Here is a 26,292-nt window from a genome sequence, read left to right as displayed (position 1 = left end):
AGTCACTCGGCCCCTCAGTCTCTGCTCCAAGCTGCCCCGGGCACCAGGAGCAGGTAGAGCGGAGTCCTGGTGCCCCGAGCAGGTCTGTCCCATTCTCCCCTGCCAGGGTGCAGCGGGACCCCCTTCCCAACCCAGGCTGCAGACCTGCCAGTTCTGCTAGAAGGGAAGCCCCACGTGGGATCCGGGCAGGCGCAGGGCACTTAGTTCCAGCCACTCTTAGAAGTAAAATCATTTATCATCAAAGCCAGGTTGTTTAATACATGTGGGCGAGTGCACAGGGAAAAGGTGAGTGTGTGTGTGGGGGGTGCCCTGGGATGGGCAGGAGACGGAAGCAAACCCATTCCTCAGAAAAGAGGCTCTTCACCAAGAGATGATGGAAGCAGCCTCCCTGCCAGCCCTACTCCCTGGGGACGCTGGCATTAGGAGACCTGGGACTTCCAGGTAAAAGGGCAGGTTTCAGTGAGGGAGCCTGCCACAAAGGGTCAGGGGCTGCCTCTGAGGTGACAGCCAGTCCCCAGTGGCATCACTGCTGCTCCAGCAGCCCCACGAACTTGCAGATGTCCCGGGCGAGCAGCTCCGGCTCCTCAAAGGCAGCAAAGTGGCCCCCACGGGCCATGTAAGAGTAGGAGATAAGCTTCGGGTACTTGAGCCTCACCCACTTTTCCGGGGCATGTATTAACTCACAAGGGAAGGCAGCATAGCCTGTGGGCACGTAGACTTTCATCCTGGAAGGACAGAAATCCCACTGATGGGGTAGGCTGCCCCCAGGGGGTTCAGGGGCAGCCGGGGGAAGGGTCAGCTGGCCCACCCACAGGGAGCCAGGATGAAAAGGATGGACCTAAGGTGTTAACCATCTCCCTCAATTCCAACCCACGAAGGGCCCTCTTTTCTGGAAGGGCTGCCCAGGCTGGTGAGTGGGATGGGACAGCCTGTAACTCCCCACCTTTGTTCCCCTTTCCCGTAACTGCCCCCTGAGGGTCTTTCTATGAGATTAGGAAAGGGTGCCAGGAGAAGTCTCAGAAGCATCAGTGGCCCTGGGGGAGGCCCAGGGTTCCCTCCAGGAGCTAATTCTAAAGGCAGAGGGATTTATCCGAACACCCCTGACCTTTGAGCTGTGCTCTCATCCTGCACACCCAGTGCACCCTGCAGGCAAGCCTGTACTTTTCTGCCATCAAATGCCCTCCCTTGAGTTCAAGACCAGGGTCCTCCTGCTCCCTGCCTCAGAGGCCAGCTCCGGGCTCAAGCAGGCTCACCGATAGTGCTTTTCGGCCATAAAGCCCTGTCCCATGTTCTCCTTGTAGAAGCGCTGGGAGGAGGTGATGGTGCCCGTTGTCCAGTAGATCATGATGTTGGTCAGCAGATCGTCCAGAGAGAACTTCCTGGAAAAGCAGAGCCAGAATGAGGCTATTTAGCAAACAGAGCATATACAGTCTCGAACGCTGCATCCTATTCTTATCCAGTCCACTGTGAGGCTTGGAGCGAAGCTCAGACCTCTCTGTGCCTCAAGGTTCCTTGTCTAGACATCAGGTCTACGCTGGTCAGAGGGTGGGGGTTTGTGGGTCATCCAATAACAGATGGCACTTGCTGACCACCCCACCCAGGTGAAGATGGAGAGGAGGGTGACGGGTGGGTGCGGCTGGGATGGGGGGGGGCTGTCAGCAGGGATGCATGGGGTCTCACCTCTCCAGGCCTCCGTCCTCCAGGTCTCGGAACTCTGAATTGGTCCAGGTGGAAAACTTCTCGAGAATATAGGCAGCCAGTCCCACAGGGGAGTCGTTCAGGGCACAGCCTGGTGGGGGAAGAAGCAAGGGAGCGAGGCAGGGAGCAGCTCAGGCCTGGGACCAGGGAGCTGGCCGTCAAGACTGAGGTGTGGTGCAGGCCCCACAGAGCAGCTCTTGCCCCGGCGCTTGGGGTGCATGGGATGATGGAAACCGCCTTCCCTTGCCCCCGGTGGAGCAGGCCACGAGCCGGGTCCCCTCCTGAGCACTCACCCACAGTGTCAGGCTTGGTGGCCTGGATATGCAAGTAGCCGCTCTCCCTCATTATGCTGAAGAACACTTTCTCCTTCACGGGGTGTAGCAGCTCCATATCCCGCTCGGTGTAGCCAAACAGCCCCGAGAAATGCCGTCCCAGGAAAAGGGTCAGGGGGTAGAAATTTCTTAGGATCAAAGCCATGTTCACGTGCACGCCTTTCACGTGGCTGAGGGCAGAGAAGGGCCAGGTGAGGCTGGGCTGGTGTCAGGAAAGAGCGGAAGGAAGGAGATGGAAGAGGAAGAGGCCACCAGGTCGAAACCCCTTTAGTATCTGCCTCTCTGGGGGGCCACATGAGGTGAAGGAGCAGGTTGGGGAGAAAATCATTTCTAGAATGTTCCAGTCAGCTCTCTCCCACGGCTCAGTCCATCAGAAAGGTCTATGGACTGACTTTCCCCTCTAGCTGGCCCTCTGTACCTGGGCAGTTGGCCCAGAGTCACCCACCCTGTGTGACACCGAATAAAGGGAGGATCCGTGTCAAAGGCAGAGCTGAGTGACAGAGGACCGTCCCTCCTCTCCCCTGGGTTCACGAGCATCCTGCCTGGGTGGCCCCTAGCAAGAGGGCACTCCAAGGCTCAGACACGATGTCCTGGCAGAGGTGGCGTGAATAACCCTGCCGCCCTGCGTAGACGTCCACTTCATAGACGCTGGGCACACACACGCCGGAAAGCGACCCTCACCTGGGCACCAGCTGGGCCATGTTGGTGCATATCAGGGATCCCCAGTCCCCACCTTGAACATAGAATTCCTGGAAGCCCAGCCGCAGCATCAGCTTATAAAAGATCCTGGCAGTGGCCACTGAATTCAAGCCTGGTCGTGAGGGAGAAAGAGAAGTCATGGAGAGGTCACTCCTTGGGTCCTCCTGGTGTCCTGTGCAAGTCCTCACCACCCCCTTGTCCCCCTTGCCCCAAGCTAGGAGAGAAGGAATCCTGGGGCCCAAAGGTGGGGTGCTCAGTCCCTGCCTTGGTGGAGAGGGAGTGAGTGGATAGCCAGGCTGAGGGCATGTGATGGGCTCAGGCCAACCCGGGTGGGCTTCTATGGGCCCACATGGCATGTGGGGCGTGGTCAGCCTTGCTGGCCTGGAACAGTCCAGGGCCCAGATGTGGGCCTGCCCCTGAGTGAGGAGCTCCTGAGAACACAAGAGTCCCGGCCCCCTGAGCCAGCCCTGAACAGTGACCGTTGCTCTGCCCAGTCCCTGGCCCACCGCACTCCTCAGATTTCAAGAAGGTTCGCGGGGCCTTTGCGTAATAAAAATGCCCTCCTTGCTTGCTTCTCTTCCCTCCAGTTTCAGGCCCCTTCCCCAGCGTCCTCAGGCTGTGAAGGGAGTTGTCCCAGGTGAGACTTCCTGCCTCATCCTCCCGGAAGGAGAGCCTGGTAGGAAAACTTGGCTCCTATCAGGCAAGGAGGGGTGGTTACACGGCCCCCAGCAGCCCCCATACCCTTCTTGGAGGATGCCTCTGAGTAGCCATAGCCAGGAATCGAAGGACAGACGACTTCGAAAATGTGCTCCTCGCTCAGGCCATGGTTCTTGGGGTCAGTCAGGAACGGGATGATGTTATAAAACTCAAAGAAGGAGCCAGGCCAGCCATGCACCATCAGCAATGGCTTTGGGGTGCGGCCGGAGGGCAGCTGAGGGGGCTTCACATGGATGAAGTGGATATCCAGCCCTGGGGGGACAGATGGGTGTTATTTGACATAGAAAACAATCCAGGATGTATTGCTACGTGGTAGAAGAAAAATTCCAAGTCATAGCCATGTGTGACCCAACTTTTGTAAACTGTCATATGTATGCATATCATTATACTGTGTGTATATGCATTTTAAAGTATAGAAGGATAAACTATGAAAATGTAAAAGATGAACAGAATTCCAAGTGCTTTCATTTTTGTTTTTTTCATGTTATATGCACTTTCGATTTTTTCTACAATGGACACATTCAATGCATCATTCTTTTCAAGTGGAGGATTTTTGTTTAGGGTGAAGTGCTGGGCACTTGGAACGTCATCCTAGCCAGAGGCAGGTGAGTGGGTCCCAGGCCCCTCCAGCATCCCTCTGAAAGCCCCCCTTCCCAGGCGAGGGGCCCAGGTAGTGCCTGGGAGGTCACAGCAAACAAGCTCAGGGCTGCTGTCACACCTGGAACCCTCCACCAATAGGGCTGGAGTTGACAGCACAGATTAGCCACTGCTCTTTCTGGTCTGTTGTGAATTCATTATACTAATGATACAAGTTTCCTGCAGAAAACAGCAAACACAGTCAAAAGGGGGGGAAAATCACATGTAATCTCACTATCTGAAGAGAACATTGGGTTGTCCATCCAAGCTTTTTTTTTTTTACATACATTTTTTATTTTGGAACTACTTTAGATTTGTAGAAAAATAGTGAAGATAGCACAGTAAGTTCCCATATATCCATACCCACTTTCCTCTACTTTTAACGTTGTATGTTAGTACAGTGCATTTGTTATAATGCATGAGCCAGTACCAATACTTGAGTAACTGAAATCCATACTTAATTCAGATTTCCTTAGGTATTTTTTTTTTGTTACTTTTAAAATCGTATGGTAGTAAGAGCATGAGACTGACCCTCTTTACAAATTTTTAAGTGTGTAATACAATACTGTTATCTACAGGTACGATGTTGTACAGCAGATCTCTAGAAGTTATTCATGTTGCATAAAGGAAACTTTATACTTCTTAATTTGCATCTCTGCATTTCCCCCACCTCCCAGCCCCTGTCACCATTCCACGCTCTGCTTCTATGAGCCTGACAATTTTAGATGCCTCATGTAAGTGGAAACGTGCAGAATTTGTCCTTCTGTGACTGGTTTATTTTACTTCACTGCACAGGATTTCCTTCTTTTTTAAGGCTGAAGGATATCAGCATATACATACAGTGGAGTGTTACTCAGATTTCTTTAGTTTTGAACTCATGTGCTCTTTCTGTAACAGGACACCATGTCATAGTTAGTTGTCATGTCTCCTTAAGCGCCTCTTGGCTGTGACAGTTCAGACTTTTGTTTTTTTTAAATGCTGAGAGAACATAACTTGTTGTTAACAAAAATAGAACCCTACATACATTCTATTTTGGAACCTTATTTTTTTTCACTTAACAATATATCCTGGTGTCCTTCTATGTTGCTGAATTTACTCTTATTTTAAAAGTTTATTTTAGTAGGTAATCTTACCTTCTTTGAAACACATTGCAGGATATGAGATTCTTTTTAAGTCAAATTCTATCACATTATCATTTGGGTTTAAAATTAGGAAAAAAAATACCCATACATGCTTGCATGTGCATGGGCTCTCCCTGGAAGCGGATATAAGAAAAGCAGAAATTGTTCCTGGGGAAGGAACTGGGGTTTGGGAGAAGGCCCGAGATGAAGACTCCTTTTCACTGGGCATCCTTCTGTACTTTTTTAATGTTAAATATTTGAATTTTTAATGTTAAGACAAATGTTAAAAGCCCGTACTTCGTAATTTGCCCTTTGATGAGGAAATGTTTTTTTCGGTTACTCTAAAGGTCTGGGTGCCCTCAGGTTGCTCCAGGCCCAGCTGCTGGGTACGGAGCCAACTTGGGCTCAGAGGCAGCGCTGGGCCTGGTGGATTGTGAGGGGAGGGCCTTGGGGGGTGGGGGAGGTCCCAGCTAGGGCCTGAGCCGGGGCAGCCTGGGCATCTGGAGAGCTGGGTTCTGTTCCTCCCTGTGACTTGTGCAGCTCTCTCCTCCTCTCTGAGGTGATGGACTGGGCGTCCCTGGAGGCCTCTGTAGAGACCGATCCGCAGTGGGAGGCCCAGGATTAGCAGCCAGAGCTAGAAATGCTCACCACAGACCAGGGAGGCCGAATGACGAGGACAGAACACTGGGGTAGGAGTCAGAGGTTGAACTCTGAGCAGCCCAGAGCACAGGGCTAGGAGGACCCTGTTGAGAGAGGACAGCAGCAAACAGAGTGAGAAGGGGCGTTGGACCAACCCCAGGCTGGGGAGCCAAGAACAGGTGTGTTTAAGGCTTGATGGGCCCAGGAACAGGAGGTGGCCAGCTCAGCGTTGCTGGGTCTGGGCAGACAGCATGTGAACCCGGGCTCAGACTGTTGTATTTGTTGGCATTTCGCATAATTTTTGCATCCTGCTGAGTTCATACCTTATAAATACATCCCAGTGACCAATCATTGGATTCCGGGTCTCCTTAGCTTTGTCTAAGTCACGTCTTGTGTTTGAGAAAGCTGTTCCCATGACCTAGATCCCTCTCCAGCTGGTGTTTTGGAAACATACCTTCAATCTTAGTCTTGAACTGAGGGTATCTGTTGAGGACCTCCACCTGCTTCCTCCAGTCAAATTCATTCCGCCAATAGGAGAGGACTTTCTTCAGATAGTTGGAGTTGAAACCATAGTGGAAGCGGCTATCCTCCAAAGGTGAGGTTAGACGAACCTTGTCGATTCTCTGGTGTAAGTCCTGGAGCAAAATGCAGGACCCCAAGGAGAGAGAGGGGTGGATGGGACAGAGCACAGAGAAAGTTTGTTTCCAGAAGACAGAGCAAACGCTGTAGCCACAAGACACTGCACCACAGCAAAGGCAAAGCAATCTCCCAACGTGTCATCCAAAAGGGTGAGGAGGCCATTGGTCTGTAGACTTGTGCTCTGGGTTGTCCCAGAAGAAACCCTGTTTCCCACAACATGGCTGTTCCCAAAGCATCCATTCTTCACTGTTGACTTCAGGTTTATTTCTCATCTTTCAGTTTTAAAGATATGAACAATACATATCTTTAATTATGTATATACACACACACACACACACCCGCCAAGGGCCAGAGAAATTTTTTTTGTAAAGGGCGAGAAAGTAAATATTTCAGGCTTTTCGAGCTGCAACAACTCCATGCTGTCCTTGTAGTATGGAAGCCATGGATAGTACGTGGACCCATGGGTGTGGCTGTGTTCCAATAAAACTTTATTTATAGACACTGAATTTGAATGCCATATGATTTTCATGTCATGAAATATTATTCTCATTTTGATGTTTTTCGCCCATTTAAAGATGTAAAACTATTCTTAGCATGGGGGCTATACAAAAACAGGTGGCATGTCCTACGGGGCATGGCTTTCTGACTCTGACATATAGCAGTGAATGATAACTCAGCTGGGATAAAAATGACAGGCAGCAGAAACACAAATCTAATGGGGGTGTATCAGGCCAAGAGACCAGCCTCAGCTGGGGGAAGTTCAAGTCGGCTCATGGAGCCTCTCAAGTGGTAGAGTGTTCCCCCAAGCACTTGAGTCACCCCCAAACAGATTTCAGAAATCGTAGGCTCTGAGCCTAAGAACCCACTAAAGGAGTTATCCGCAGGGCTCAGCCTCTGTCCTAAATAACGAGGCCTTATCAAGTCTTACCAAGGGAGTCTGTCGCAGCCTGCAGCCCAGTTTCTGCCTTTTAATCCCTTCTTTCTCAGAACACTGTCTTTTTCTTGGCACCTCTTACAGCATTTGTCCCTATTAATCTTTTAGTTAATTTTTCTCTGCATATTTCTGGACTATGAGCTAGGAGAGGGAATAATCTCTCCTTCCAAGCATCCAGCAGCATGCCTGCACAAAGCAGGCACTCTGATACCCACAGAAGGAAAGCAAGAATGGGTGGGGACCCCTTCTGGCCCTGCTTAAGCTGGCTGTCAGATCAGCCCACCCCACTGGTCACATTCTTCCTGTCTCTAGCCCTGTGTTGGAGGAGGGATTTGGAGTCCAACACATCTAGCCCAAATCCTTCTGCTTAATATCTCAGTCACCTTGGATACGTTGCTTCACCTCTCTGAGCTTCAGTGTCTACATCTGTGTGACAGGAACACCAGTCCTCACCCTATAGGATTACTGCAGGGGCTGACTGGGAGCGCGGATGCCTGACACACACTTGGTGCTTAACCAATGCTGGCCCCTGCAGCAGGTTTGTGCTTTAGCATTTTATGTCACTGTGGCCTTGCTCTACACTCAGGATCTCTGTCCAGACCCTGACGAAAACCTGCTTGCTTTCTCCTCCTACAAGCTCACTCCCTAGGTTTCAGGTGGGGCACAAAGGAGGGGAAACAGTTGCTTTCTGTGGCCTTTGAGGCATGTAACTGGGTCCAGCTGGGCAGCCCCCTCCCACCAGGGCACTGATGGGCCTTGGGTGGGGAAAGGAGGGAAGGAGAAGGGACCCGGTGGGCAGAGTGGGCGAGCTGGGCACGCCTCTCTGGGGCAACCTGTATGCCCAGTGGGAGAAGCGCAGACTAAACCATACTCCCGAGAGGGGCCCGTCCCCTCCCCTTCCCATCCCCAGCCTAAGGCCCATCCCCAGAAGGGGCTTCCCACCTCCCCTGTGCTCAGCCCTGACTGGAAAAAGGGGCCTTACATTGATCTCCTCATCCGATGTTTCCACCTTGAAAGGGCGAATGCTCTCGTCCTCCCCACCTGTGGGCCTCGTCCCGGGTCCCCACCACCCATCTTCAAGTTGCAGCGTTTCCTCCTTGTCCCGGGAGATGAACCAGTAGATGACGAAGCCCAGCACTGAGGCGAGAAGAATTTCCAGCCACATGACTCCTGCAGAGAAGGGAGGGTCCATCAGCCACGGAGACTACCCAACCAGACCCCAGCCCCTGGCCAGAGACGCCATCCTCCCAACTTCTCTCCCGCCCAGCCCCTCCCTGACTTCACCTTCTTTTGACCTAATAAATAAATAAATAAATAAATACATACATACATACATACATACATACATACATAAATAAAATAAGCATAGTACAGAAATATTGGAAAACAACAACAACAAAAAAGACAATAATTACGGTACCCATAATCCTTCTGAGCTATGAAATTCATTCATCAAGTTGGGAAAATGTAATATGAACCGGGGTTGGCTCCTACACAGCCCTGGGGGTGGAGGCTGCGATCTTAAGGCCTCATGTTTCTCTGAGGGGCCTTCTGCTCCACAAGCTTCTCTCTACCCTTGTGACTCCCTTCCCCAAGGGAGATGCAGCAGTTTCTCTAAGGGGTGGGAATGGACCCGGGGCTCCAGCCCCTTGCTGTCTCTCTCTCTCAGAGGGTCCTGTCCTTGGGGTGTATATATGGGGCAAGGTGGGGAGGTCTGAAATGCTGGAAGGTTAAATCCAATTTGGGATGGGGAGGGGGAGAGTGTTAGATAGCCCGAACATGGCCACACATCTCCACTGGTTTTTAACAGCTTTATTGAGATATAATTCACATACCATATAATTCACCCATTTAAAGTGTACAACTCCATGATTTTTAGTCTATCCACAGATTTGTGCGACCATAACCACAATTTCAGAACATTTTCATCACCACAAAGAGAAACCCTGTACCCTTTAGCTATCACCCCCTTATTGCCTCCCACCCCACCTCAGGTCCTAGGCAACCACTATGCTACTTTCTGTCTATAGTTTTGCCTATGACATTCCATATAAGCTGTTTTAGTCCCGTTTGTCTGACTGCTGCGTCTTTCTTCTCCGGAGGGAAGACAGAAGAACTTAATTCCTGCAAACCAGTATCAGGAAGACACCGGGCAGCACTGTTCCTTTCTAGCTCCTTATCTTCCACAGTCCCAGGGAGGTAATCACAGAAGGTTCGTGTTTGGGGAAATGTGCATGAATATGGATACAGTCCCTGGGCCAGAGGAAGCAGAGGTTCTGCTGGATGCAACATGGTTAGGACCCACCCGGAGGAGAAAGCATCTCAGTGTCTCAGATGAGGTCTTGGCACAGCCACAGCCCGCCAGCCCCGCCCCCGACTCTGTCTTGGAAACCCGAGGCAGGGGAGGACCCTGCTAGGAAACCCGCTCTAGTGTGTCCTCTGTTCCCCACAGGACCCTGAGTGGGGGGAGGGAGCAGCTTTCCAAGGCCCTGGGGTTTGCCCCTGCCAAGAGCTGCCCCTCTAAACTGAGCACTGGGCCCTTGGGGGCCGGTCCTTGAAATACTCATTCACAGTGGTCCAGAAATGGAACTTCCTGACAGAGAACCATTGGGGTTGGCTCCCCCTTCTTCCTGTACCACAGTGGAAATCGAACGCCCTGTTTCTGTCCCTGACCCTACTGACCTCCCAGCTGCTATACCCAGTCCTTGGAAGCATCTCTGATTTTTCTCTCCACCCGCCCATCACCAAGACCTGATGCCACTCAGATTTAGCCCCCTCCATGCCCAGCCCCCTCCTCTAAACCAGTGCCTTTGTCACCTGCATTTAGATTACTATGACAGTTTTCCAACCCCATCTCTCGGGTCACTGGCTCACTTCTTAGAATCCACTGCAGCATTCTTCCTGGGAACTATACCCAGTGTATCCACCATTAAACTCCTATCTCCTCCTTTCGGTTGTGAAACTCTGAAGTGGCTCAAGGTCCCTTTCACTGCACATTTACTGAAAGTCTAAGCTGTGCCAGAGAGCAGGCCTCTGCTATCCCAGCCGGAGACGTGGCATGTGGCGGGTCAGTATGTGCCCTATCCCCAGCCCAAAGACAGGCCATGGTTTTCACCTTTCAACCCAAAGCACCAACAGTGCCTGGTCTTCTATGTGTCAGAAGGAACCAGCATTCCTACAGTTAAAACAAGGCAGGGGACAGCCGGAGATGAGTCCCTCCTATTTTAAGGAATTCAGAAAAACCAACTTGCACAGGCTTCTTCCATTTCTAGAGAGGCCCTCTGTCCCTGCCAGGAAATCCTACCCTTTGAGAAGGTGGAGAAGGGCCAGCTGCTAGCCTCTGGGTATCTGAAGGCGGGACTAGGCTTAGGGATTCTGGGGCCATGTGGGGAGCGTGTGGGAGGAGATAGAAAGCAGGGAGCAGCACTGCCTCCGGCAACAGGAGCAGATGGGTGAAGTTCACCTGGCAGGCGGGTTGTACAACAATAATCTGGAGCTCGGGCAGGCAGGGCTGTTATCTGTCCTGGTCACTGCCCTGATGCCAGTGCCCAGCATAATGCCTGGCACAGCAAGGCACGCTACCAATGCTTGTGCAATCGGTGTGCGCAGTGGAAGCAAATAAAACAAATTTTGCACAACGTTGTCCAGGGGGCGGACATAATGAACTTCTTCAACCTCCTTTACAAACCACCCTCCTTACCCGACTTCAGCACTGAGCGTCCAAGAGCACCACGGTCATTTCCCTCTGGGATAAATGACCAACTTTCCCTTTCTGGGCAGAATTATCTCAGTGCTTTCAACCTGTCCACATGGGCTCCGTGTGTGCACCCTTTGATCACCTCCTTGGGAAGCAGCCAAGGAAGCAGAGCTGTGTAGCTCTGCACACAGCGACCCTCTAGGAGCCGGTAGGAGACGCAGGGCAGGCTGCAGGCACTGGCCCCACTCCCCAATGCGTTTTTACAATTGCGTGGTCCTGCCAGCTCAGCTGATCTGATGTGTATGCAGCGTGGTTATCTCCCCTGAATCTCATGCAGCAAAACTGAACCACGCTGGCCCAGAGTGATAGAATGATCAAGGTTCAATATCCCATCTAAACGCAGGCAATCCAGGACAAGGGGCATTAAGATGGCTCACTTCAGCATGGCCGAGGCAATGCTAACAGATTCAAGGAGAAATTTTAAAGCCCCGTCTCATGCATCCTAATTAAGATAATAATATTACTACTTGGCTTACGGATGATGCTTTAGAGCCACTGATCTCGAATTGCAAAGCAGGCTTTAGCGCAGTGTGTTAATTTGGCCCCTAAGTAACCCCTTTTTATTTAGTAGAGGTTATTAAAAGCACACGAAGTAAGGCGTTCTAGGTTAGCCAGATGTAACAGGCATTGATGATCTGCCAGTGGGCTTTCAAGGGGTGTGACCAACCATGCAAATCCACCCAATAAGCAGCTGAAATCCATCGAAACGGACCTTCCTTTTCACGTATTTAAGGCAAAACTCAGAGCAGGCAAGGGTTTTGGCCCAAATCACACCGCAATTGTGAAGATTAGAATTTGTAGCCGAAGCGTTCATTCCTTATCGCTGATGTCGTTGCACACACCGCCCCCGCTCCTCCCGTCATGTTCCCCTCCGCATCTCTTTTCAGCCTTATGCCTCATACCTGCTTTCTGGGAGCCCCCGAGCCAGGCGAGCCACGACCGCACGGCACCCGCGGCCGTCTGCCCCGGCGTGCTTCCCTGGCCGGCACAACTTTTCCAAAAAATTAAATAATAAACAAGACCCTCCCTTCCTGGCAACAGCGGTTCAATGGGAAAAGAGGTAGTAGGTCAGCGGGCCTGGGGGGAGGCGGGGCCTCGGAGTCTGACCAATCAGAGCTTAGGCTCCCACTCTGCATTTAGTTTAACTGAGCCCCACGCTCCCGGGCTTGGAATGAGAACTGAGTCACCCACCCCTGGGGCCTGGAGGGTCCAGGAAGTGCCAGGCCCAGCAGGCTGGTGTCCAGGGAGCTGCCCTCAGGCCTCCGGAGCTCCCTGGACAGGGCTGCTGCTTTATTTAGAGTATGAGAAAAGTGGTGGTTTGAGACTCAGGAGAGAGGGTGCCTCTTTGCCAGCCCAGCTCCCTTGCTCAAAGCAAGCATGTGTGCAGCTGGTGGCTCACTTTCTTCCGCAGGGTGAGCTCCTTGGGGTTGGGCCGGTGGAAGCAAACATCAGCCACAATGGGGAGGACTGTAAACAGGGAAACCCAAAGCCAGCTGGACTCTGGTAGCAGCAGCCTGGGTTGGGGAGGGGGGTGACAGTAGGCAGGCGACAGAACCCTCCCCTCCCTAAGGCACCTCTCTGCCAGCTGGCACCTGAGAGGAGGAAAAGGGCTGCATCTGCCCAACCTGCAGGGGGCCCACCAGTGGTTTGGTTGGAGCCAATAGACACCCAAACTGGAAAGGAACTTAGCAACCTTGAGTCCAAACCCCTCACTTCATAGCTGGGTAGACTGAGGCGGGGTGAGGGGTGACTTGCCCCAGGTCATGTGAGCAGGGAGTGACACGTCTGGAATAAAGGGAGAAAAGAGTCACTGTACTCTCTGCCCTCTATCGGATAGTCTATCCTATCTCCTCTAGGGTGGGGTTTCTCAACCTCAGCCCTGCTGACATTTTAGACCAGATAATTCTTGCTGCGGGGGCTGTCCTGTGCATTGTAGGGTGTTTAGCAGCATCCCTGGCCTCAACCCACTAGATGCCAGAAGGTACCCCCTTGCCCCCCAGTTGTAACAACCAAACATGTCTTCAGACATTGTCAAATGTTCCCTGGGAAGGAGCTTGACCTCAGTTGAGAACCCATGCTGTAGATGAGTGGTTTTAGGATGTGTTAGAATCACCTGGGAAGCCTATTAAACCAAGTTTCTGATTCAAGGAGTCTGGGGTAGGGCCGAAGGGTTTGCATTTCTAACAAGTTTCCAGGTGATGCTGTTGCTGATTGTCCCAGGAACACACTTTGAGAACCCCTGCTCTAGGCTGGCTTGTAAACTCTCAGAGACATTGCTCCCCAACGTATCCCAGCGAGCACCGAGCCCAGTGCTGGCAGAGGCAGGGAGCCCACCAACAGCTGTGGAATAAACACTTGGACACGAGGTGGGAGGAACCCTGGCTCTTCTACAGGACCTAGAAAAAAGGCAAAGAGAAAACGCCATTGCCAAGATAAACAGGTGAGCAGAGAATCCCAGAGGCTCTCTCTGCCCGCAGACTGGTGAGTTGGTCCCATGCAGCAGGCTGGGTACCCAAGCTGCCCTCCTGGTTATGACTCTTGGGGGAAGGGCAGACCCCCAACTCTGCATCCATTGTATCCCAAATCCCACTGGAAATGTGAAGGAAATGCTATAGCTGCAGGGAAGCCTGCTACCCTCAGCTAGGCCTGGGAATGGCCCTGTAGCCCAACTGTCAAATTTTACCAACTTTTTTTTCCTAGAAGAGGCACACAGAGAAACCCCATAACCTCTCCTTCTCATACCCTGCAAACTACAGTCTAAACCAGTGGTTCTCAACCTGTGGGTCGCGACCCCTTTGGGGGTCGAACGACCCTTTCACAGGGGTTGCCTAAGACCATCGGAAAACAAAAAGATATTTACATTACGATTCATAACAGTAGCAAAATTATAGTTATAGAGTAGCAACGAAAATAATTTTATGGTTGGGGGTCACCACAACATGAGGAACTGTATTAAGGGGTCGCAGCATTAGGAAGGTTGAGAACCGCTGGTCTAAACCCTTAGCCAGATACATGAGGCACCCTCCTCCCCACTCTGCAGCCTGAAGCTACACTAGGCAGTTTCTCTGTTCCCCCTGGAAAACAGAACTCCAAATCCTAGGACACTCTCTATTTCCCCTGTCAAAACCCTGCTCTTGAACAGGGATTGGGGGTGGGGACAAAACGAAAAACAACAACAACAAAAAAACCCCTGCTCGGGCCGGCAGAGTGGCTGAGTTGGTTAAGAGCTCGCTCAAGAGTGCGAGCTCTGAGCAGCAGTGGTTCGAGTCCCAGCCTGAGCTGAGCTGCGGCTGAGCTGCCAACAGGTGGCAGGATGGCTCAACTAAAAAAAATAAACAACAACCCTGCTCTTCCTGCTTCAGGAGCCAGCAAAATCTCTCCTCCATGATCCTCCCTTATGCCCACAGTGGCATGTATTCATACCCTCCCCGAAGTCCCGCCCCAGTGCCGTCTCACTCCTATGGGTTCACTGCCTGAGGGTAACAGGCAATGTCAGTGAGGCCTTCTTAGGTCACTGCTCTGAGCAGTTTCATTCAATGTTCACAACATCCCCATTTTACAGATGAAAAATGAAGGTCGAGTAACTTGTCCAAGACCAAACAGCCAGTAAGTGGGGGAGGTAGGATTCGAATGCAGGTCCCCAGGCGCCCCAACCCAAGCTCTATACCCTTCCCCAGGCCACCTCTATTCCTTATGCTTTGTTACTTGGGGAAGATTTCTCTGCCCGATGAAACTGTGCTTCTCAAAGCCAAGGATTATGTGCTTTTCAGCCCTAAATCTCCATCGTGCCTTGTTTATAAAAGATGGCCAATAAACCACAGAGATAATGCTATCACAGTCAAGCCCATCACAAGGAGAGTGGGCTGAGGCTTAGGGAGATCAAGTGACTCTGCTCAAGGTCACCAGGGCTTATTGGCTAGCCTGAGCCTGAGTGCCTTCCCACTGCCCCCACAGCCTCCCCCAGCCCACAGCAAAAAGCTGAGGAAATGCTGCTATGCCTTCCAAGTCACCTGCCTCCTCTGCTAAATAAAATGCAATCTTCTATTTCTTCTGCCTCTCCCATCACCCCAAGCACAGCGCTCTGCACACAGTGGCGCTCAGTGTCAATGCAGCCACACACCTGAAGCTGGGATGCTGGGTTTCAGGCCCCGCTCTGGCTGGTGGGCCTCAGTCCTGTGACTGGAAGTCTCAAGTAAGACATTTACCTTTAAGGTGGCAGGGGGTAGGTAGAAGGTACCCTCAAAACTGGAATGGAGGCACTAGTCCTAGAGAGCAGCTAGGATAAATCAAAATGTAACGGGAGACTTCCATACAGTCACTGTGGAAAGCCATGTGGCAGGATCTACTAAAACTGGCCATATACGAACACGATGACTCAGCAACTTACTCCTAGGTCTCGACCCAACTGAAATGCGTCCGTGTTTACCCAAAGTCACAAACTAGAATGTTCGTAGCAGCACTCTTCACAACAGCCCAAAACTAGAAACAGCCTAGATGCCCATCCATCATAGGCTGTGGCACGCTCACAATGGAATGCCATAGAATGAGAAAGAACAATCTGCAGGCACACACGATGACACGATGACACGATGTTCCCACAGTGCTGAGACAAAGAAGACAGACAAAAGAGCACATGCCACACGATCCCGTTAAATATAGGACAAAGACAAGTGAAGCTAATTTATGATGAGAGACTCCAGAATGGTGTGTTTTCCTGTGGCGGTGGGGGCTGGGGCCCAAGCACTCATCTAGTTTAAAGCTTCCCAGTGATTACCATGTGCAGAAAGGGAATAGGTCTGAACGTCTCCTAGAAAAGATTTCTCTTGAAGAGTAATCAGGTGCACTGACACAGTTCAGGGTGCACTGAGCAGTCACCGCAGGGATCCTCCGTTATGAGTCTGGGGTGGTCTCCTCACAGCCTGTGTGCTGTCCCCTCAACTGTGGCAACCCCTTTGGGTTCTGATCCTTGGCTCCGTGAGACCTATGATTCAGAAGTCAGCCACAGGTAGCCGGATTCCTGGAAGAGGGTGGGGCACTGGAGGGCAGACCTAATCATTGGGTCCCCTGGGAACATGTTATCTATCTCCCAGGCCCACCATACATCATGGAAAATGCAAATACCTTGTGAGATTGGGGGAGCATGGTGGCCCGCCTGGGTGTTACCATGTGAGGAGCCAGCCTGGCTTTTCTGGAGAACCCCCAAACCATGAGACCCCGCCCCCCTTCACAAACAGCAACTACCTTTGACTTTAAGCACAGGTCACCTTGGAGTTCACAATAAGGGAGCTTCTACCTTGCTTCAAGTAGTTGAAATCCCAGCTTCACCATTTACCAGGTGAGGGGGCTTTGGGCAAGTTAGCAAACCACTCTGAGCATCTGTGGCCTCATCGGTAAAATGGGGATAATAATGCCGACCTCACAGGCTGTTTGGGAAGATTGCCTGGCTCCCGGCAGGTGCTCCACCAACATGTGTTCCTTCCCTCCCCCGAATCCCTCATGATTGCGTGGGATCTCCATGCTGGAAGAGACCCCAGAGGGGCCCCTGTCCCCATTAGATTATGTAGCTCATGCCCTAGGGCCCCTTCCCAGCCTATGTGCATTAACAGGTTGGAAGTAAGAACGTGCATGGCATGGTCCCCTGTGGTCTGGGGGCATCTGCTATGCTCCCTGTGTGTCCTCACCAAGGACGTGAGTTGGGAGGATGAAGGACAGCACAGGGCGATGTACATCCTTGGCTATCATCCTTTTGCCAGGCATGTCCCTGGGGTAGGCTCAGCTCTTCTTTTTTATCTGCCTCGAGAAGTTATATTCTCAGCATTAGGGGGCAGAATTCTGTTTGCTAAGCCTTCACGTCTCCAAGGAAAGCTATACTTATTTCTTCTGGTCAGCTCCCACTGCTGTAGAAAATATTCGAACCACTTCAAAATATCCACATTTAGGAGGAACTGTAAAAAATTCAGATTGTGATGCTAGCACCTGAAATTAGAGCTTCATTGATCCACGCCAAAAGTTCCAGAAATACATTTTACCCAATTAGGTTGTTGTTTTGTTATGTTTTGTTTTAATGCACTTTTCCAGAATAGTGACAAAATACTTTTCTGGGGGTGTGGGGGCTGGGGAGGGGAAGCCTTTCTGAATGAAAGCATTTGTTCTTGCAGTCATAGTACCCTTCCTAAAAAAAATGATTAGCTTGCTTAGTAAGGAAAAAGTAGTTTTGTTGTAAAGCAGCCTGATTTTTTTTCTTTTAAACACAAAAACTGGAGGATAGTGGTCATTTAGTTATAAGAGGCTGAGCTTAGAAGGAAACCTGATAAGCAATAATTGACTACTCAGATAAGAAATAAGATTATATAGTTTAATTCTCCAAATTCTATAGTGAGGTCAAGTTCTGGGCATGCATTTATGAAACTTGGGGGGAAAAAAATCAGGAATGAGTTCAAGTTGAAGAAGTTAGTTGAGCAATATGATGACCGTTACTCTTAAAAGACTAAATGTAAAATTTCTTTTCATTGTTTTTTTTTTGTTTCTTCTTAAATGTAAACTATTTGAAAATGACAAGTGATGAAAGTAAAGCAATTAATTAGTTTTCTTTTGTCTTTCTGGGTCTGACTTACAAAGGACAATTTTAGGAGGTCAAATAAAGTAGGTGCTTTGTTCTCTGGGCTGTTAAAAGGCATGTCAGTTTAATAATGAAACATAATTTTTCTGTGACGCTTGGGGTAAAATACAAATTTTAAAACATGATTCATTTTAAGATTGACAGGAAAAGCTCAAGCAAACTCTTCTGTAATTTGAATTTGGTCTGTAAAGTATCAAGGAGTTATTCATTTTTTAAAGTAAATAAGAGATTTGGATCTGTGCCTTGGACAAGTAAGTATAAATTTGGTTTTGGACCAGAGGGTGGTTCTTATCCAAACCACTGTGTGTGATTATGATCCAGGTCTCTTGCAGGCACAGGAAACAAAACACAGCCTTGTACCTGCAGGAGTTCATGCTGTAGTAGAACAAACAGATGAAGAAATAACACCCTCCTAGCAATACAATAATATATGTACAGTCATATGCCATATAATGACGTTTCCGTCAACCACGGACCGCCTCTATGATGGTGGTCTCATAAGATTATAATGGAGGGGCCGGCGGAGTGGCTCAGTTGGCTAAGAATGCAAGCTCTAAGCAACAGGGTCGCCGGTTCGATTCCCACATGGGCCAGTGAGCTGCGCCCGAGCTGAGCTGCTGCTGAGCTGCCAACAGGAGGCCAGATGGCTCAGTTGGTTAGAGTGCATGCTCTGAACAACAAGGTAGCCGGTTCGACTCCCGCATGGGATAGTGGGCTACGCCCACCTGCAACTAAGATTGAACATGGTACCTTGAGCTGAGCAGCCGCGAGCTGCCGAGAGGCAGCTGGATGGTCACTGGACTTGGGAGCTGAGCTAGCTGTGCCCTCCACAACTAAGATTGAAGACAACAACACTTCCCCTTCCCCAATTCCCCAATAAAATCTTTAAAAAAAAATTATAATGGAGCTGGAAAATTCCTATCGCTTAGTGACAGTGTAGCCATCTTAATGTCATAGCACAAGCATTACTCACATGTTTGTGGTGATGCTGGTGTAAACAATCCTGCACTGCCAGTTGCATAAAAGTACAGCATGTACAATTATGTACAGTACATGATACCTGATAATAATAAACGACCATGTTGCTGCTTTATGTACTTACCATACTATACTTTCTATCATTATTTTAGAGTGTTCTCTTTCTACTTATAAAAAAAAAAATTTGCTGTAAAACAGCGTTCCATTATGCTGGCCACAGTCTCATACGCTTCATCTCGTGTTTGCTGCGTCTCTTGATTGCATCATTTCCTCTTGTGCTTGATTTAATCTCATGTTGTTTTGTACAGTCACGTGCTGTGTATATAGGCTTGTAGCCCAGGATCAAGAGGCTACATTGCATAGCCTGGGTGTGTAGCAGGTTATACCGTCTCGGTTTGTGTAAGTGCCTCTGTGATGCTCGCATGATGACAAAATTGCCTAACCACTCACTTCACAGAATGTATCCCTGCCATGAAGTGATGCATGACTGTACAGGTGGAAGAGAAGTGTGCAAAGCTTGGAGTGGTTAAGTCTGCCACAAATGTGTCACAGAGGGGTCACTGAGTAGGGTTTTTAAGGATGAATAGGAGTTTATCAGGCAGAAAATAATGGTGGGACGGGGACAAATCCAGGAAGAAAAAAAGCATGTGCAGAGGCATGGTAGAAAGACAGTGAGTGCACGATGTAGGTGAAGAACCACAAGAATATACATTCATGTTCAGTGTAAAAGTTGACAGTTAACAAATTTGGAAGTGCAGCTGTTTCATTTATTTCTATATTGGTGAAAGGGGTTCCTACTTTATCTCTTTTATAAATTACTACTTTATCATGATGAAGCTGACCCAGGAGTTTTAACTTAGAAATTGTGTTTGCAATTCAGAGGACCCTTCTGTAACAGATTACGCAAAACTCAACACTCCACCCCAGCTGCCCTTGCTGAGCTGGACGCCCCAGCAAACATGCCATCAGACTGAGATAGCATGGTAGATGGCCAGCTATGTTCTGCCCTTCTTTCTTAGCCATGGAATTTTTATTTCAGTTGGAGAAGTCCAGCTAAACACTATGTTTCTTGGCCTTCCTTGCAGCTCAGTATGACAAAGTGATGAGGTGCTGACAAAGCGCTGTAAGTATATTTGAGGCACAGCCAGTACCTTTGTGTGAATTAGGGAAAAACACCCATTCCTCAAAATACTGTCTGAAAATGAACCTACTAGACTGCTCTTGTTACAAGATACCTCATTGCCATATGCTAGAAAGTAGTTGTAAATACAAATACAAATCCATGATGTTGACAATGTGAATGGTGATAATGGAGAAAATAAAATGGAATAAGCATTGCAAAGAGAGCCACTTAAAATGGAGTTGGACGTCATTGAGGAAACGGGACCGATGCACAATTCATGGAACTATTGTTAAGTTGTTGACCTATTGCTAAACTCAGCTCAAGGCTGCACAACAAACATCCTGAATCCATGATTGCTAGAGGGACATAGGGGAACTTTACTTCTGCCTCATCATGGTCAACAGACCATCTTCATTCTTCACCCTGAAAGGAGCCAACCAATCCATTTCAACAACCAGCACCCTCCATGTACATAATGGGCCTAACCAATCCCAGCTGACCTAGCCAATGTCCTTCATTTATATGGAGGACCGAAATGAAAACAGCTCTTACGGTTCTGCCCTTTATAAATAAATCCTTGCTTTGTTTTCTTGGGAGCACAATTTTGGTTGCTACCCGAATCTGTGCCCCAGATTGCAATCCTTTCTTTGCTCAAATGAACTCTTTTTTATTCTTTATTACAGCCTAAACCTTTTTATTTTATTTTATTTTGGTTAGTAATGGCATCCTCTAAGGCTGTCCAGTTCACAACCTGTACAAGAGTATATGGGTCCTGCCTGTGTGTGGAAGGCTGAAAAGAGCCCTGATTCAGTTGTTCAGGCCCTTCCCCTTTCTCGTCATGCTTTCTGGGACGTAGGCATGATGGATGGACATGATGGACAAGATGGTAGCCATTTTGGACCATGAAGTGATCTTAAGGATGGAAGTCAGTGATGATGGAGAAAGACGGAAGGAGCCACCAGCCAAGTCTTGGATTCTTGACACCCAAATTTCCTTTGAATGACAGAAAAATAAACTTCTATATTGTTTAAGCCACTGTTATTTTAAGTTTTCTATTATAGAAAGCTTAACATAATCCTAACTAATTCAGAAAGTCAGGGAGAAAAGAAAATATATCAAGTCCCTCAATGGACAAATGCTTTCAAGAGCAAAGGCTCGGTCTTCAAAATTTTCAATGCTATATTCATGTTCTATCTCTGAAACATTTTATGATAAACATTTTCCTGCTGCCCCAGGTACATAAAAGGTAGGTTCTCAAAGGACAGACAGTGCAGTGGGTGGCTTCTCGAAGAGGTGTTTTCTAAGATGGAGCCATCCCTCTTGAGGACAGAAAAGGGTGTTATTTGTTTCCAACTATGCAGACCATTCCTTTAAATAAAAAACTGGATGGAGGGCCAGCCAAGTGCCTCATTGGTTAAGAATTGGCTTGGGAGCAAGAGCTTTGAGCAGCAGGGCTGTGGGATCTGATCAGACATGGGCCAGTGACGCTGCGTCCTCTACAGCTAAGATGGTGAACAACAGCTCAACCTGGAGCTGGGTTGCCATGAATTGCTGGCGATGGTGTAGGCTGCAATGAGGCTTCAGTGGGCTGCTGTGAGCTACCATGAGTGGCCGGCCAGTGTGAGCAGCCTGCAGCTGGAGAAGTTGCCATGAGCCGCCATGAATGGCTGTCGAATGGCTGGTGACCGACCTGCCTCACCCAGGAAGAGTGCAATGATCACAATACCAACATGGGCCAGTGAAACAACGTCCTCCACAACTAGATTGAAGAACAAAAGGACAGCAACTTGTCTGTTCCCCTCCCGCAATTCCCCAATGCTGTTCCCTCCCCCAATGCCCCAATAAAATCTTTAAAAAACCCAAAAACCAAAAACTGGATGGAAAGCAATTTTGTAATATCTGTCAAAATGTAAAAGACAGATGGCTTCTGACCCGGCAATTATATTCACTGCACTTTTTTTTTTTTTTTTGTAAAAGCAGAAGATTGAAAATACTCTGAATGTACATCAATAGGGGGCTGGTGAGATAAGCTGTGACATATTCCTATAGTGACTACTATGCCATAGGTGGAAAAAAAAAAGAGGTAAATCTATATGACAATATGGACAGATCTCAATGACATATAGTTAAGTGAAAAAAGCAAGGTGCAGAAAGACATGTATGATTAATGGGCACCAAAGGATACCTACAATCCATGTTGAAGACTGTCTCCAGAGGACACCCAGACACTGGCAATAGTGGCTGCCTTTCACAGAATAAGATTTTTCACTTAAAAAAAATCATTTGTTTTTACCAAATACATGTACTACCTACTTACTCAAAACCAAAATAATCATACATTTTTTAAAATATGAGAAGCCATGAGTGACAGACTGTGATTCCACTTGAAGAGTGAGTCAGACGCCCTTATAACACCAGGGCTACACAAAACACGGCTAGGATGTCTGCTGTGTGACTTTCTAGTGGCCAAGAGGCCCCTGTGACAAAGGTTAATGCAGAAATGCATGGGTGCCAGAGGCCTGGTGACAATGTGAATCTGGGTAAACAAAGCTGGCTGGGCTGTCAGAGAAACAGTAGCTGCCAGAGAGCTCATGCCCAAATGGGGCCATCCTTTCTGTGAACGTGGTTCCAGCTGCCACCTCTGTACCAATGACAGATGCGCGTCTCTAATCTAGACCTCCTCTGACCTCCAAACCCGTACACCGACCTGCCAACCAGACTGTTCTATACATGTCTCAAAACCTCCTCCAGTGTATCTGAAATTGCACCGTCATCGTGTCCCGCTAAACTTTGTTTTCTGGAGTGTCCTCTCACTGGAGCTGGCACTATCCACTTCCAAATGCCAAGCCCCAAACCCAGGCCATGTCCTTGAAACCCTGCTCTCCTTCATTCCACCCACATCCAATCTATCGACAACTTCTGGCAGCTCTACCTCCAAAATATATCTCAAATCCATGCCCATCACCACAACCCCACCCAGGTTCCTATTTTTCTCCCTGGATCATGGCAAAGTCCCCTGCCCGGTCTGCTCGCACCTGCTGTGCCCCTTCCAACACTCTGCAGTCAGAACGTTCTTCAGGAAATGCATATCTGACCCTGTCCCACCTCCTGTAAAAACTCTTAAATAACTTCCTGCTGCCATTGGGACAAAGCAACACCCATGTGGCCTTAAAGGCCTGTGTGGTCTGACCTGCCCGCCTCTCCCCTCCCCTCCCCCTGGGCGTCAGCTCTGTACCCCCATCTTCTTTGAGTCCTTTGTCTCACCATGAATGCAACTGTCTTCCCTCCCTTCTCAGCTCCTTGACTCCAGCTCACCCTTCAGATTTCAAATCAAGTGCCCCTCCTCTGGGCCGCCTCTCCTGACCTGTTTCAGCGTGGCATACCTCCCATTCCCAAGCCCTTGTCACAGTCACATTGGTCAGTGTGGTTATGTGACTGATATCAGCCTCCCCCACTGAAAGTAAGCTCCTTGAGGGTAGAGACCATGTCGCTTTGGCTCCCCTCTGACCATGTCCCCAGGGCCCGGCTGTTACTGGATGATCACTAAATATTTCTTGAATGAATTCAAAAATTGTTTGAATGACAGTGTAGAAAATTATTAAAACTTCTGAACAAAAAGATGGCTGAATTCTCCTTGAGGAATTATATATGTGGCCTACTCAGCTTAGTTTGTAGAGATGGGCCATAAGGGGCAGGAAAAGCGTTGAGGTGGTGGCATGTGGCACTATGGGAAGTCTCTCCCAAAACAAAAACTAGAGAGCCAATATCCCAGGCACACTGCGAAGATCAGGGTTTGGGATTGAAAAAGATGAGAATCAAAGTCAGGATCTTGCTGGACACAATTGTGTGTGTGGGGGGTGTCTGCCAGCCTGCCCTCCCTCAAACCCAGGCTGGGGTGGTAGGGAGCACTTCACAATCAGAAAATGCTCCTATCAATAAAATCATAGAAAGGTACTAGCTAATTCCAACTCAGCGCTTATGGTGAACCTGGCCTCGGGCCAAGTGCACTGCAGGCTGAGTGGTCAAGGGTGCTTTAAGAACAGAGGCGAGAAGGTGGACACAGGCCCAGCTCTGTCACACCCATGAGAATTCTTCCCCCCGCCCTGTTGGCTGATGGCTTCTTGACTGTGACTCAGACTCACATGAGCGTTGAGAACCTCCACTCCTTCTGGGAGAAGCCTGCACAGGCAGAAAACTGGGGGGCAGTGGGGGTGAGGGGGAACAATGTTACCATGTGCCCCTCGGATGCCAGGCCAGAGAGAAAGGTGGGCCCAGGGGGTGCATGTGCTTCCTTGGGCCTGGGTCTGGGCCCGGGCCCCTCCCTGCCCTGCCCAGTCTCCCTGCTTCTCCCAGGGGGAAGGCGAAAGGAACACCCAGGGGAAGGGAAAAACACATGGCTCCCCTTCCACTTCAGGGCCGGCCTGCCAAGGCAGCGCAGAATGGGATGTTCCTCCACCAACACACTGCCGCCAACACACTGTTGACAGCCGCCCAAGCCCTGGGGCTCCCAGGGCCTTCCTAACAGCGATCCCCCAAACTCCCAGGCCAGCTCACTGCAGCAGAGAACACTCTGGGTGGCAGGCTGACCCACTATGGAAGGGGAAAACCCTGGAGGGGCTCCCTGACCCCCATCGCTCAGCACTCTGCCTGTCTCTCCACCCACAGCCATTTCCCCTGAACCCCAGCCCCCATTGGGGGTTTGAGGGTGCACAAGGCTGAATGTAGGCGAGCCGAGCTAAGCAGGATAAGGGTCTTGCTTATCTCCCTGCAGGACCCGGAGCCAAGCCCTGGGAGCACAGGCTCGGGCCAGCACCCCAGAGAAAGGAACAATGTGCATAGGCCAAAAAAAAAGGGGAGTAGAGGAGAAGCAGTGTGAGGGGCAGCCTTCTGCAGGGAACCCAGTTCTGGGACCTGAGTGAAGGGGCATCACCATCTGCCTCGGAGGGACTCCCCGGCCCATATGCCTGTACGGATATAAGAGCACAGTCTGTGACTACTGACCTGGTGAAGACATTTACCGGGTTGGAGCCAGACCGCCTGCTTGGCAGGCTCTGACTGCCTGCTTTGAATCCTGGCCCTGGCACTTGCCAGCCACATAACCTTAGGCCAGTGACTCCCTGTCCCCAGGCCTCAGTCTCCCCATCTGTAAGATGGAGAGAATAAAGCACCTCCTTTACCGAGCTGGGAGGATTTGATGAGTTAACTCGGGTAACGTGGCTGGCACACGGAACTGCTTTCACAGGCCTTCAGTTTTTGTTTTTAAATCCTGAGAACAGTAAAGGTGGGGGAGCGGGACCTAGCCTGAAGCTGAAGGAACCTTCCCTGAGGAAGTGCTACCTGAACCAAGATGGGAAGTTAAGGCATGATCCTTGTAAGAGGAAAGACCAGAGGGTTCCAGGTGGGAATACGACACCTGAAGACCAGGATGGCTGGAAGGCAGAAAGTGTGGGAAGAATAGCTTGGGATAAGGAGAAGGCCACAAGGGTGGGCTGGCCGGCCCTGAGCAGCTTTAGAGATGGGATGGCGACCTCCATAGATTTTAAATGCCCCTGACCTGGCGCCTACCGCAGACTTTTACACAGCCTTCCAGCTTTAAGTTATGTAACGCAAGGAGGGGCCAGACTCACCCCCACACTAGGGTTCACAGGCTCATGTGCGGGGAGTTTCATGCAAAGTCCTGTTCCAGCCCACATTATGCCAATGAAAATAAAAGCTGTTGAGTTTTCCACTGGTTTTAAATTACCAGAGGAAAAAAAACCCCAAGTGGAAGACAGTTCACAGCCTATGAAGAAAAAGCATTACCTTCCATGGAATGTCAATACCCGGCATTCTCTAGCTGAGTAGAGAAAGTCTCCTATTTCAGGCGATAATAGAAGTGGACTGTATAATCTACTTATTTGATTTCCTTTCTACCATTAACCACACTCTGCCCTCTCTCCCCTCCCCAAATCGGCTATTCCTCAACAATGTGCTCTCCATCTGGAAGCTTCCTCAATAGTGTGTAACAGGATAGCACTGTTAGCTGGGCCCTGGCTAAGTAACCTGAGCCAGCTTTCTTGCCTGGGGTTTAGCGAAAGGGCCATGTGCTTCATCTAGAGAAGCCCTAAGGACTACTGTCGGGGTTCTGAGAAATGTTCTGGGTTATGGGTATCTTGGTGGGATTAGTTTGCTTGCAGCAACGTCTAGGTTGCAAAAAAGAATAAAAAGTCACAAAAGGCGAACAAGACTTCTGGCGTGCAAGCAAAGGTCCTGGGGGCCATTCTGAAATTAAGATGTGCCATCTCGACAGAGTATCACCATGACCTTGAGGACAGCCCTGCCTCTACGGGAGGAAGATACAGGCTGCCTTCCCCCAGCTGGTGGCTGGCCTGCCCACTCCTGCCTCCTCACAGGGACAAGT

The 26,292-nt window shown here is 49.7% G+C and overlaps 1 protein-coding gene across 3 annotated transcripts in view; it reads right to left on the bottom strand.

Moving 5' to 3' along the window:
• Positions 1-216: 216 nt before the first annotated feature.
• The window catches only part of EPHX1 (epoxide hydrolase 1), a 41,247-nt gene continuing 15,171 nt past the window's right edge, over positions 217-26,292 (bottom strand). For 2 of the 3 annotated variants that reach the window (XM_019659039.1, XM_019659037.1), the window contains exons 2-9: positions 8,398-8,585; positions 6,297-6,477; positions 3,471-3,698; positions 2,712-2,841; positions 1,992-2,200; positions 1,681-1,789; positions 1,254-1,379; positions 217-725 (exon numbers count right to left, since the gene is read on the bottom strand). In XM_019659039.1, the coding sequence (XP_019514584.1) occupies positions 524-725; positions 1,254-1,379; positions 1,681-1,789; positions 1,992-2,200; positions 2,712-2,841; positions 3,471-3,698; positions 6,297-6,477; positions 8,398-8,580 (1,368 nt within the window). In that variant the 5' untranslated portion in view covers positions 8,581-8,585 and the 3' untranslated portion in view covers positions 217-523. Of the gene's footprint in view, positions 726-1,253; positions 1,380-1,680; positions 1,790-1,991; positions 2,201-2,711; positions 2,842-3,470; positions 3,699-6,296; positions 6,478-8,397; positions 8,586-12,074; positions 12,178-26,292 lie in introns of those variants that run through there. The other variant, XM_019659038.1, reaches the window with a different exon arrangement.

Source organism: Hipposideros armiger, unplaced genomic scaffold (genome assembly GCF_001890085.2).
Source record: "Hipposideros armiger isolate ML-2016 unplaced genomic scaffold, ASM189008v1 scaffold_293, whole genome shotgun sequence".
Lineage (NCBI taxonomy): Eukaryota > Metazoa > Chordata > Mammalia > Chiroptera > Hipposideridae > Hipposideros > Hipposideros armiger.
This window is presented reverse-complemented; position numbering and strand designations above follow the sequence as displayed.